Raw genomic sequence first — 12,958 nt, forward strand, 5'->3', positions numbered from 1 at the left:
CTGCGGGGGTGCCAGGGGCCTCTGTGCGCGGCTGCAAGCGTGGGGCGGGGCGGGGCCAACCTTAGCTTTGCCACTGTGAGCTGCAGAGAGGTCGGGTGGCCCGCGTCCCCTGACGGCTGACCTGGGCACCCCCCCCCCGCCGCCCGCCTGGAGACGCGCCTGGTGCTCAGCCAGGCCGCCCCGCCGCCTCCAGGTTCGACCCCTCGGCCTCCCTGGACTTCCTCTGGGCCTGCATCCACATGCCTCGCATCTGGCAGGGCAGGGACCAGCGCACCCCTCAGGCAGGTGTTGGGGCGTCCCCTGCCCGCAGGGTGGGGTGGCGGACGGGCGTGGCGAGACGCGCCCGGGCCTGACTGGCGGTGTGCGGCTGCAGAAGCGGCGGGAGGAGTTGGTGCTGCACGTCCAGGCCCCGGAGCTCATCGGCCTGGCGGAGCTGATCCTGGCGGAGGCAGAGGCCAGGAGCCAGGACGGGGATGCCAGCGCCTGCAGCCTTCTCCAGGCCCGGCTGCCCCTGCTGCTCAGCTGCTGCCGCGGTGACGATGAGGGCGTCAGGAAGGTGACGGCGCACCTGACGAGCTGCATCCCGCAGTGGGCTGACAGGTGAGGGTGCTGGACGCCGGGCTCCGGGGCCCCCGCCCGTCCCCTTGCCCTTGTGGTGGGAGGCCGCGGCTCAGACGTGAGCACCGTGGGAGCGAGCCCAGGCCGCCAGTGGGGGTGCGGTAGGGCTGAGGGGCCTGGCACGCCAGCTCTGCACGCAGTGGCAACAGCGGCTCCCCGGTCCCGCGGCCACCCCGAGTCTCTGGCCTCTCGCAGCGTGCTGGGCAGGCGTTGCCGAGACCTGCTCGTGCACCTCTACCTGCAGCGGCCAGACCTCCGGGTGCCTGTGCCTGACGTCCTGCTGCACAGCGAAGGGGCCGCCGGCAGCAGCGTCTGCAAGGTAAAGCCCTACGGGGTCATCGGGGCCGCCTTTGTCCTTCACTGGGAGGTAGAAATGCCTTTTCTCGGATCGAAAGACAAAAGAGGCCCCTGGTGAGTGCCGATGGCACGTCTGAGGGCAGAGCCTGCCCTGCCACCCTCGCCTGTCCGACTTCTCGAAGGGTCTGGAAACGATCTTTTCCTCCTCCAAGAAGTCCTCTGGGTGTGGAGCAGAGGAGAGTGGGTGTCCCCCCTCGTTCCCTAGTAAGGGACCGTTGACTACAGCAGGCCGCGCGGTGCGTGTGTGGCGGTGTTGCATGCGGCCCAGCACCCCCATCCCTCCCTGGCTGCCTGCCGTGGCGCTGGCCTTTGGCCCAGCATGGGGCCTCCGTGCGCGGGTCTGCGTGGCATCTGCCTTCACCTCCCTTGGGTGATGGCGGGGGAAGGGGGGTCTGGTGGCCCCCTGCCCGTGTTCCCTGGGCTGGACCCTGGAGTCGGATCTGCCGCCTGCCCTGCTTCCCGGGACGGGGAGGGAGGTTGATGTTTTTCCAGTTGTGCTTCCTTCCGCTTTCGTGTGTTACTTGTTTTGCACACCTGGAATTACGCTGTATCAGTAAGGTTGGTTTTCCTCGTCCAAGCTGACACGGGGCTTTTCTCCTGTTTGTGTGGAGAGGGTGACCTCGCACACCACGTGCTGAGCTTGGCTGGGAGCTCTGGCCGCAGCCTCTGGAGCCCCAGGAGCAGCAGAAGGCACTGGGGGAACACTCCGGGTCGCTGCACAGGTCCCTAGGGGCCACACCAGGGCCTTGGGGTCCGGGGGCCTTGGAGCAGGTGCCCGCACACTGCCCGGGGAGCCCCATCGCAGCCCCTGCGGCGGTGGGCGGCGGACTCGGCGGGGGGCGGACAGGTAGGGTGCGAGGGCTGCAGGCGGCCCCGGCTCTGACCACCCCCGTCCCTCCCAGCTGGACGGCCTCATTCACCGCTTCGTCACCCTCCTCGCGGACACCAGTGACTCCCGGGCGGCCGAGAACCGAGTGGCCGATGCCAACGTGGCGTGTCGGAAGCTGGCTGTGGCCCACCCCATCCTGTTGCTCAGGTACCGCCTGGCCTGTCCCACCTGCAGCCCGAGTGGGCACAGCTCGCTGTCAGGGTGCCCTCCTCGCCCCAGCCTGGAGCGGCTCCCACACCAGGCGTTCCTGTAAGGCGGGCTCTGCGGCTAAGAGCGGGTGGACGGACACCGTGGTGGTGTCGCCACGGGCAGCCAGGGCCTCGGCTGCTTCCTGACTGAGCTGAGTCTCGGGGGTGGGGGCCTGGTGGACGCGGGAGAGGGTGGGTCAGGTGAGTGGCCCAGGACATCACGGTGGCGGTTAGCGGGCTCCGGGTGGTCTCCAAGTGCAAGTTGATGTCGGCCCTTGGAGCGGGGGGCGGGGAGGGGGGCCGGGGGAGATGGCCCAGGACCACCGAGCGCACACGTCGCCCCCAGGCACCTGCCCATGATCGCCGCCCTCCTGCACGGCCGCAGCCACCTCAACTTCCAGGAGTTCCGGCAGCAGAGCCACCTGACCTTCTTCCTGCACGTGCTGGGCATCCTGGAGCTGCTGCAGCCGCACGTGTTCCAGAGCGAGCACCAGGGGGCGCTATGGGACTGCCTGCTCTCCTTTCTCCGCCTGCTGCTGGTGGGTGCCCCACCCACCCTCGGGGGCCCGGGCGTCCCCAGGGGTCGGGTGCCCGGTCCCTCTCCCTGTGCCCCTGTCAGCCGGTGCCCCTGCTCGCCCTGCCTGCTCCCTCCACCATTCTGAGCTCTCCCCCTTCAGCTCGTGCCCCTTCTGGTCCCACGACTCTGGCAGCCCCGGTCTTCCTGACCAGGACTGAGGGTCCGTCCCCTTGTCCACCTGAGGCGGCTGGGTGAGGGCACAGCCCTTGGCTGCATCGGGCACGGCCAGGCCACCTGCCTGTCTGGTACCTTCACCCGGGGAAGGCCCCCAGCTGCTCACGTGCCTGGGGAGACCCCACGCTCCTCAGGGTTCAGGAGGGACAAGGCCGCTCCTGACCCTTAGGGACCTTAACATGCGCCCGGCGAGGGCGGCGTGCTGGCGGTGTCCAGGGTGTACTGTGGGGCTCCAGGGGGAGCGACGCGGGCAAGACGGGATGCTTCAGGCCCTGGATGCTTTCCCCCTCGCGCTTCCCTTTGCAGAACTACAGGAAGTCCTCCCGCCACCTGGCCCCCTTCATCAGCAAGTTCGTGCAGTTCACCCACAAGTACATCACCTGCAATGCCCCGGCCGCCATTGCCTTCCTGCAGAAACACTCCGACGCGCTCCAGTGAGTGTGCGCGTCTGGCACGGCTCCTCTCCGGCCAGGGTCCCGTCGTGGCGGTGCTCAGGGCTGGGAGCTCCCAAGGGGCGTGCTGGCGGGGATGGACACTGCCCACGGCGCCGAGGCCCGGGGCGGCAGGGCTGTAGATGCTGGGTCTGCGCCGGGGTCATTCTGAGCTGGCTTCCTCCTCCCTCGGCCCCCGGGGCACCTCCTGAGCCCCTGCCCACGGGGCCCTGCCTGCCTCCCACCTGTGGCATGGTGCTCACGGAGAACCTTGCTCCCCCAGTGACCTGTCCTTCGACAGCAGTGACCTGGTGATGCTCAAGTCGCTCCTGGCGGGGCTGAGCCTTCCCAGCAGGGACGGCAGGGCCGACCGCGGCCTGGACGAAGAGGGCGAGGGTGAGTGGGGCCGGGGCTGCGGGCTGCACTGCCCTGGGCGTCCCTCGGGCATCGTTGGCCCTGGGTCCGTGACACGCGCAAAGCACCGAGTCGTGTTGTGGCCAGCGAGACCTACAGCACCTGCCCTCTGTGGGACCAACCAGGCCCCACTGCTCTCTGTCCCCGTGCCCACCCGGGGGCCCCTGCAGTGGGGCGACCCGGCGCCTGCAGCATTGTGTCTAGCGGGCGTGCGGTGGATTGTGAGCGGGCCGAGTGCCCGGGGCCCAGGGCCCTTCACGGCCATTCGCCCTGCTTTTGCCAAGTCGCTGGCGTCGAGTGTGACTCTGGGCCGTCCACGGACGCCTAGCACAGCGCTCTGCACGCAGGCGCCTTTATTGAGCACCTGCCGTGTGCCAGGGGCAGCAGGGAAGGCCGCGCGCCGTGTGGTGGGTGAGAGGCTCGAGAGAGCAGCGCCGCGCCTCCCGGGCAGCTCCCAGCAGCTCGTCGTTCCAGCACATTTATTGAGCGCCCGTTGTGTACCAGGCACCGTGCTCAGCCCAGGGCAGGGGCCGCATCTTTGGGGGTCTGGTGTGATTCCGGGCGCTGCTCAGCGAGGCTGCCCCTCGCTTACGCACATGGATCCCACGGCCTCGGTGTCGAGTGTGTCCGGGGCTCTTGGGCCCTCTGGACGGTGGCCTGGGGCGGGCCGTCCTCGTCTCCATCCGACAGCACTGGCCTCCTGTCTTGCAGACGAGGGCTTGGCTGGCCCCCTGCCTCTGGTCAGCGTCTCCCTCTTCACCCCTCTGACTGCAGCTGAAGTGGCCCCCTATGTGAAGAGGCTTTCCCGGGGCCAGACGGTCGAGGGTAAGTCTGGGGGTTTGGCTCCCCCAGGCCCAGTCGGCCCCGCGGTGGGTGGTGGCCTCCCTTTCTGTCCCTGCAGCATCCTGGGTCCCACAGCGGCCCTTGGCTGTCCAGGCTTCTCCTGGGGGTGGGGGGGGGGCATCCAGAAGACAGCAGGGCCCCTGCCAGGTCCCGGGAGGAGCTGGGCTCTTTCCTCAGAGTGGGAATAGGGGTGGGTAGAGAGGGCGTCGGAGGGAGAAGCGGGACTGGAGACTGGGGGCGGCTCCTCTGCTGGCCAGTGGCGCTGGGGAGCCCCCTGGAGTCCCCGTAGATACCGAGGAAGAGGGGCCTGGCGGGGAGCTGGCCGACAGCCCCTGGTCCCCTACGGGGGAGCCGAGGGCCTGGGTGGCCACCTGCAGGGAGGGGCAGGGCCATGTTTCTGCAGTGTGGCTTTGGGGCAGCCGGGGCAGACATCCGGGGAGCGTGGTGCAGATGCAGATCCCTGGGCCCCTCAGAAACCTCTGAAAGCCTGGTCGACCAGCACCTCCGGTTTGGGGTCGCTGGCTCGGTAGTTGGGAAGGCAGCGGAACCCCCAGTGATTTCTGTCCCAAGGTGCTGGGGGCCCCCTGGCCTGAGCAAGCACTAGGGATGCTATGGAAGCTCCAGGAGGCAATGGCGCTGACGTTATGAGCAGCCGTGCTACACCTGTAGAACCAGGTCCCTCCAGCAGAGCCTGTGCTGAGGCCGGGCCAGGGTCCCTGCCCGGCAGGTGTGCTGTGGGGCAGCGGGCTCTGGCCCCAGGACTCCACCACTCCTGCCTCTGGGCTGTGTGGGGGACAGGTTCGCCCCCGAGCCCAGCAGCTGCAGCCCGGCCCTCAACAACACGCTTTCTACCCATCTTAGATCTGTTGGAGGTTCTGAGCGATGTGGACGAGATGTCCCGGCGGAGACCCGAGATCCTGGGCTTCTTCTCGGTGCGGGAGCTGCCATGTGCCCAGAGGAACTGGGACACGTGTCAGAGGCTGGGGCAGGAGGGCAAAGGCACGCTGGGCCCCGAACGGGGACGCCGCCCCCACCCTCCTTCCTGCTGGGCACCCAGCTCAGCCCGCAGCGGCTGGGCTTTGGGGCGGGCGCCACGTCTGACTGCGGCCCCGTCCCAGATGTTCAGTCCCGCCCAGAACTGAGGCGGCCGCTCCTCCGCTCTGCGCTGGGCCTCCTGTGTGCTTCATGGGTCCCGAGGTCCCAGGGCCCAGCGACGGGGGTGTTGAGGGGGCTGGAGGCTTAGGGAGCGGGGTCCCCTGACGGGAGGGTGGCCCTGCTGACACCGCCCCCGCCCCCGCAGACCAGTCTGCAGCGGCTGATGAGCTCAGCTGAGGAGTCCTGCCGCAGCCTGGCCTTCAGCCTGGCCCTGCGCTCCATCCAGAGCAACCCCAGGTGAGCCGGCGTCACCTGCCACCACGGGCCGCCCGGTGCCCTGGGCCAGGCCTCCCACTCCTCCTGTCCGGTGGGGCCCGGCGCGGGGCTCTGGGGAGGCGTCGGGGCCTTGGCCGTCTTGGCACGGGGGGAGGTGCCAACCTGAGCACGTGGCTCTTCCAGCATCGCAGCCGACTTCCTGCCCACGTTCATGTACTGCCTGGGCAGCCGGGACTTCGAAGTAGCGCAGACGGCCCTCCGGAACCTGCCGGAGTACACCCTCCTCTGCCAGGGTGAGTCTGCCCCGACCCCACCCCCCCAGGCCCCGGTGCCCCCGGAGGCCTCGGCACCCGGGGCCGGGCTCTCGCGGAAAGACCGAGGCTCCGCTTCTGAGAGCTGCCTGGCGACCTGGCCACCGCGGCCAGGATGTCGGGCAGCACAGCCTGACAGGTCTCCGTCTGCCCCCAGAGCACGCAGCCGTGCTGCTGCACCGGGCCTTCCTGGTGGGCATGTACGGCCAGGTGGACACCAGCGCCCAGATCTCTGAGGCCCTGAGGATCCTGCACATGGAGGCTGTGATGTGAGCCGGGTCCACTGGTGGTCTCCTCCGGGAGCACCAAGGCAGGCAGGGCCAGTACTCAGAGCCCACGCCCAGCCACCCCGGCCAGCAGTGTGGGCGCCGTCTGCCCCGGAAGCTGTCCCACCTGCGGAGTGACGGGGGGCACAGCCCAGCTGGGAGGGGATGCTGACATCCTAGCGAGTCGAGGCGAGGGGCTGGGTTCAAATGAAACGTTTTGAACTCCGCGACGCTGCTGCCTGTGTGGTTTGCCTCCTTGGAGACCCCGGGAGTGAGTGGGACCTGGGAGCTTGGAGCCCTGCCCCCAGGGCCCGGCCAGCCTGCCTGCTCCTGGGCAGGCATGTGGCGGTGTCCGTCTGGAGACAGGAGGGCGCCCGCCTGCTGGGCACAGTCTCGGCCTTTCCTCCCTGCCCTCCACCCAGCTCCCCACTTTCAGGCAGCATCGGGGTTGGGGGAGAGCTGACAGTGCCCGGGTGCCCCCTGCCCCTGAGTTCTCTGCCCACGGGCTCGGCCTCGTCAGCTCCCGGAGGGAGCGGGGCTCGCTGGGTGTCGGCAGAGCAGTCAAAAAGGACCTCAGCTCCCCAAGACCCTCAGCTTCGGGCATCGCTCCAGGAAGCCCCCCGCATGCTGGCCACGGGGTGAGGGCTGGCTCAGTGCAGCCACTGAGGGGCGCATCCCCCGCGGAGCTGCGGTGCTGGGGCAGGGGACCGGGGTGGGGCTCTGCCCCAGAACTTGGCCTGGGGACTCTGAGGGCAGGGGGCAGTGCTCCCTCCAGTGAGGGCCCTGGGGTCCCCCCAGGCGGCACTGGTTTCTCCAGGCCAGTGTCCTCGTCTCTTGGGGCAATGCCGTCCCAACCCCATCCAGGCTGGATGCAGATGGCATCCCACCCCTCCCTCCCATTGCTCCCGTTGGCGCCCGGGTTCCGGTGCGCGCCCCCCCTTCGCCCGCAGGATCCCTGTCTACCCGGCTCCTCAGCTGGGGCCACCAGGGGGCGCTGAGGCTAAAGACAGACCCAGGCTCTTCAGTCCCGCCTGCTTGAGGCTGGACAGACCCTTGGGTGGGGGGTGGTCACTGCTTCCATGCCCACCAGGGGCAGGGCTGTGCCCCTAGCCCCACAGGCCCCTGGTCGGCCCCGGCCTTGCCAGCCTCCCTGCTCCCGAGTCCCTGACGGGTCGGCCACCACGCCGCTGCCCGCGCGACAGCCCTTCAGTACCCAGATCCTGCCGGTTCCGTGGTGGAGCCCCAGGCCCTCCTGTCCCGCCTGGCTTGTTTCTTGGCCCCCGTCGTGTGGCTCCTGCTCAGGGGCACGTGGAACTGGCCTTTGGCACCTCCTGCCCCACTGCAGTCCCTGCAGAGAGGGACGTGGAGCCGAAGGGCCCCCTCCTGCCTCCTGCCCTGGGTGCCCTACCAGGAAGTGCTATGCCACTCGTAGGAAGCCACGGCCCTGCCCATCTGGGCTTGGGTGACAGCTGTTGGGACACCCGCATGCCCCAAAGCGCCACTGCCTCAGCCAGAGCTAGGGGCGCACAGGCCCCCTGGGGTTTGGGAGGCTGGGGGCTGGGGCAGTTCACCCGTGACACTGGGCTGTGGAGGGCCCAGCAGGCAGAGAGGCAGGCTCTGGGAGAGCCCTTGGACCACCTTCCTGCCCAGTCCCACCCGTGTCAGGGCCGAGGCTTGGGGAGCCTGGGGGTGGGCCGCGGCCTGGCTCTGGGGGAGCGGGGATGCCGACCACCCTCCAGCTTCACCTTTCTGCGGGCAAAGGCAGATGTCCTGGCAGGGCTGCGGGCGGTACCCACGGAACCCGCCCTTGCCAGCCTGGGCGCTGCAGCATTGCCAGGCAGGTGGGGGGCGCAGCGGGACCCTTGGGGACGGCCCGTGGGAATGGGCGGTGGTGCGTGGAGGGCGCGGGCAGAGCGGGCGTGCAGGGCAGCGCTCCTTGGATGGTGTCCGTTGCCGTGAACACCATCCAGCCGGCTCCATCTTGCACAGGTGCGCCCAGCCCAGGGCCTCGGAGAGAAGGGGCAGGGGGCCCAGTGGATGGCGGGCAGGGGCGTGGGTGTGCATGTGTGTGGGGTGAGTGTGGGCTTGTGGAGGCCGGGTGAGCCCCCTCGGGGTCAAGGCCACCTGACCTGCTCCTGTCTATGCAGCGTGAGTGGGGAGCTGGAGTGCCAGCTCCCTGTGTGGGCCTGACCCGGAGCCTGTGCCCCGCAGAGCGCAGTGGGGCTGGGCTGCTGGGCGGGGAGGCCCAAGGTACAGGAGCACAGCAGGTAGAACCTTCTGGATCCCAACTCTTCTGCCTCAGCTCAGCACCCAGCCACGTCCACCGCGAAGCCCAAGCTTGCCACGTTCTCTCCTGCCACAGGGCCTTTGCACGGGGCCTTTGCTCCCCCCTCTCACGGCCCCGTGCCAGCTCCCACTCCCTCGGCTCTCAGCTCCTGTGGCACCTCCTCCAGGAAGGCTTCTGGCACCCAGGGTCAGGTGCCTTCTCCCCGCAGGCGCTGTGTGTTCTCAGTTTGTCGCTCTGTGCCACGCTGGGAGGTTGGAGATGTCAATCCAGCCGGGGTCTGCCTGGCCTGGGGTGTGCAGAGCAGGCGAGGGAGCAAGTGAAGTCCAGTCTCCAGGAGCCCAAAGCCCCGGACCTGGCGGGAGCGGGGTGGGGTCGGGTGGGGGGGCCGGGGCGAAGACGTGAGGTCAGCCCGTGTGTCCCTCCCCAGCCCCCAGCCCCAGGCTCTCCACAGGGGCTGCTCTCGCCTGGCTCACAGCCTGCGAGGCCTGGGAAGTTGACCCGTCCAAGGTCCGGTTGGGGAAGGGGCTCCTTGAGTGTCAGGAAGGAGGAGAGGTGGAGGGGGCGGGGCGGAGCCCACCTAGGCTCCTGTCCTGGCACGTAACCCTGGCAGCTGAGCTCCCCTCTCTGGGCCTCAGCCTCCCTCTTGTTAAGAGGGACTGTGCTCACCCACTGACAAAACGAGGCGTCCCGCCCGGACCCCACAGTCCCCTTTGCTCTGGGGGAGGGGAGGCCCCCCAGGGAGGATCAAAGGGCACCCCATCAACCAGCGTCAGCAGGTGGGGAAGGGTGGGACCAGGTGCGGCGTTGCCATGGTGATGAGCGCGCCTGTTTCCTTCACTTTCAGTCCTGGGAAGGGGTGAACCCTGACCTTCAAACAGGCCAGACAGCCAGCAGCCGGGCAGAGGGCCAGAGAGGCGTGGGCAGCTGGGGCCCCAGGGCCCCCAGGTCTCCCCATGAGGGTTCCCAGCACCAGGGCCCCCACGTTCGCCCTGGGAGGGCTGGCTTATGGCCCCAATTCACAGATGAAGGCAGTAAGGCCCAGTTAGTTGTCCAAGGTCACATGGGGTAGAACTGCCCAGGGGTCCTGAACCAGGACACGCCCCTCTCCCCGGTTTCCTCCCTCAGAGCCACTTAAAACTCTGACCCAGGCCGCGGTGGGGTTACTTCGGGTGTCTTGGCAGGCAGGGGTGTGGCTTGAGGGCTCTCCCAGGGCCTGCCCGCCCCATCCCTCCCTGGGGAAGGAGGACAGGTGGACAGAACTGGAGTCCAGGTCTCACCCTGGAGCCCTCTCCCCAGTCCAGGCCCAGGCTGGGCCCCCAGGGGGACCAGAGGTCAGACCCCACAAGGCTCGTGCCTGGGGGAGTTGGGAAGGGCTATTTCAAGAAGGTGGAGGATCGAGGAGGAGCTGGAGGGTAAGCAGGAGTTTTCCAGGTGAGGACTCAGCTTGCCAGCTTACGTCGGGGCCCAGGGCTCTCATCACGTGTGGGTGGTGAGCCCACAGCCCCGGTCTCCTGTCTGTGCCCTCTGGGTATAAAGTGTGGCCTGGAGGGGACTGGGGGGCTCAGCGGCCGTTTGTCCAGTGAGTGGTCACAGGCCACGTGCAGGGAGAGGAGTGGGATGGGGCGGGACTCCTGGCTGCAGAGCCCAGGGCCCCGCTGACCCCTGTGATGGAGGAAGCAGCTGCTGACTGCCACCTGCTTGGCACACCTGGGCCAGACTCCTGGGGGCCTCCCGAGACGCTGGGTCCCAAAGACCCCTTGGACCCCTTCATCCCGGGTCCACATCACAGACGGCGCTCCAGGCGCCCACAGGCCAGAGCGGGAGCCAGGAGAGCCTTTGGGATGGCAAAGCGCATGGCGGCAGGAGCTGGGGGGCTACCAGGTCAGAGGCCAGAGCACAGGTCCCCCCGCCCCAGGCCACCCACCCTGGGTCCCCCCACTCCGGGCGCCCTCACCCCGAGTCTCTGTGTTCCACCCCTGGAGGCTGCCAGTCCCACTCCTTTCAAGGCCAGGGGCAGCTTTGACCGACCTCTCACCCCCGGACCTGGGGCAGGTAACTCTGGAGGCACCCCAGGGCTCTGAGGCCAGCTCAGTGCTCCCTGACTGTGGCCTTGGGCAAACCACTCGCCTCTGCTTCCATATCTGTAAAAGGGGTGTGAAAATAACGCCTGAGTCTCAGGGGACCGTGAGCACGGAGGAGGTGCTCAGTGAAGGGTGCCTGTCATGTGACCTGCTTTATGAGCAAAGAGGTGCTGTGATCTGGCCAAGGACACACAGCTACTGGAGGCAGGGCCAGGCTTCCTTCCGCCCTGGTCCTGCTCCCTGGCGCCCCTGCCAGCCCCTGCGCGCTGGTAATGGGACAGGAGGGCCAGGCCCCATTACAAAGGTTCCTATAAATGGCGTGAGAAGGATTAATAATGTATTTGTAACACATCGTCATGCTAGCCGAAAATGATCTATAAGTGTGCAGTAAATGTTTTATAATGTTTCTGTAACCCGTTATAAATGATAAATGGCCGACTATAGATGCCGGATCAAATATTTATAACGCCTTGCGCGCCGCGTTGGGCTGCTACAGTCCGGGAAAGCCATTAATAATAAAGTGGATGGAAATGTAAAAGTTACCGACATGCCCAGCAAAGCCATTTATAATGAAAGGTAAAATTTGGCTGTTGGAGGCAACCCACGAGCCCCAGCCGAAACACCGGCCAGGCTCCCCCGGAGCCCGGGGAAGGGGTGGGTTGTGAATTATTTGTGAGGTGTTCGGACTAGAACGTATACCATCCATAGCGCGCCGTATACACATGCACGAGGCGGCATGCATTATTCATTGGGCCTAATTAATTAACGGGTGGCCCCTTAAAATGGGGCGTCGCAGCTCCCAGCTCCCTCCTGCCTGCGGTGCGGGCGTCCACAGCCGCCTGCGTGAGCCGTTGGCTGACCCAACCATGGCCTTGGGAACCGGGGAATGAGGGGACACCCCTCGTATGCTCTGCTGTGAAGCCAGCGTGACCCCCCAAGTTGGTTCCGCTGCAGGCGGCGGGGGGCTGGCATCCCTCAGGGGGGCTCTGCTTACCACCCTCCAGCATCCGTCTCTCACAACCACAGTGGCCATGAAAATTAATTGTTTTTCATGGATAGAGCTTGAGGAAAACCAAACCTAGATAGCACTATTTACCTTTTTCCCTTACTTATTAAAGGTGAGGTGCTCAGGGTGCGATGGGGACGTGAATGATATCCTTAACTAGTCCGGACCAATCAATGTAAAGACAGGCGGCATCGATCCCAATTACCTGGCTAGGTAACACTGTTACTGCGGCAGGGAGCCGCCTTTCCACAGCTCAGCCTGGTGCTGCTGGGGATGAGGGCCCCCACCTTGCTGTGAAGGCTCAGAGAAGTGAGGGTGACAGGGCGAAGCTGCTGAGCGAGGCTGCCAACCCGGACCTGCCCGCTGGAGTCCGAGCATGTCTTTTGCACAAGCCAGGGCTTCCGGTTCTGTTCTGTGTGGCACTCGTTTCCCGAGACACCCCTGCAGCAGAGGTTCTGTGGGCAAGTCAGTTTGGGAACCCCTGTGTAGCGTGGCCGCTCCCTTGGGAGTCACGGTGCACGGCAGGGCATGAAGGCTCTGAGAAGTCCTGCGGGAAGGGCCGCATGGGTGGATGCCTCCCCACTTCTTTCTCTCGCCCCCCCCACTGCCTCTCCTGGTTTCCCTGCTCTGCCTTGAAGGCTCAGGGCACCCCCAGGTCTGCTGTGTTTGGACAAGCACCTCCGATTATGTTCCAGCTCAGGCCATCAGCCTTGGTCAAATCTGTTACTTGGGGTTCAGTCTACCAGTTAAAGGGTCTACAGACCCCACCCCACCACTCCAAGGTGTCGTGCCCATTCCCACCACCAAGAACCATCCTAGGGGCCCAGTAGGCGGCGCATCCTCCAGGAGCTGGCTTTTTGGATGCAAATCAGTGCTGCCCTGGTCCGGATCCTCCCTTGGGTCCCCAGCAATGTCCTTGCCAGCCTTCCTCCCGGGGAGGGGCCCCCATCATCACTGAGGGGTCTGAACACGTGCTGGAAAGCAGGAGCGGGGGAAATTGAGACCACCTGGCCTGGAAGCTCTGACCCAGACAACGGCAGCCACTCGGGCAGGGCATCGGCCCACGGCTGACCCGGGTTTCTCGGGCCCTCCACCATGCCGGGTCCTAGGTCCCAGCTCTGCCTGGCTGATCCACTGGTCTCCTC

The 12,958-nt window shown here is 66.9% G+C and overlaps 1 protein-coding gene across 3 annotated transcripts in view; it reads left to right on the forward strand.

Moving 5' to 3' along the window:
- Nucleotides 1-11,140, forward strand: part of INTS1 (integrator complex subunit 1) — a 33,229-nt gene extending 22,089 nt beyond the window's left edge. For 2 of the 3 annotated variants that reach the window (XM_079899167.1, XM_079899166.1), the window contains exons 36-47: nt 194-281; nt 374-600; nt 814-937; nt 1,878-2,011; nt 2,399-2,591; nt 3,110-3,237; nt 3,518-3,630; nt 4,360-4,473; nt 5,353-5,423; nt 5,792-5,883; nt 6,046-6,155; nt 6,331-11,140. In XM_079899167.1, coding sequence (XP_079755293.1) covers nt 194-281; nt 374-600; nt 814-937; nt 1,878-2,011; nt 2,399-2,591; nt 3,110-3,237; nt 3,518-3,630; nt 4,360-4,473; nt 5,353-5,423; nt 5,792-5,883; nt 6,046-6,155; nt 6,331-6,446 — 1,510 coding nt within the window. In that variant the 3' untranslated portion in view covers nt 6,447-11,140. Of the gene's footprint in view, nt 1-193; nt 282-373; nt 601-813; nt 938-1,877; nt 2,012-2,398; nt 2,592-3,109; nt 3,238-3,517; nt 3,631-4,359; nt 4,474-5,352; nt 5,424-5,791; nt 5,884-6,045; nt 6,156-6,330 lie in introns of those variants that run through there. The other variant, XM_079899168.1, reaches the window with a different exon arrangement.
- The last annotated feature ends 1,818 nt before the right edge of the window (nt 11,141-12,958 follow it).

The sequence above is a fragment of the Stenella coeruleoalba genome, assembly GCF_951394435.1.
Source record: "Stenella coeruleoalba genome assembly, chromosome: 15".
NCBI classification, from domain to species: Eukaryota; Metazoa; Chordata; class Mammalia; order Artiodactyla; family Delphinidae; genus Stenella; species Stenella coeruleoalba.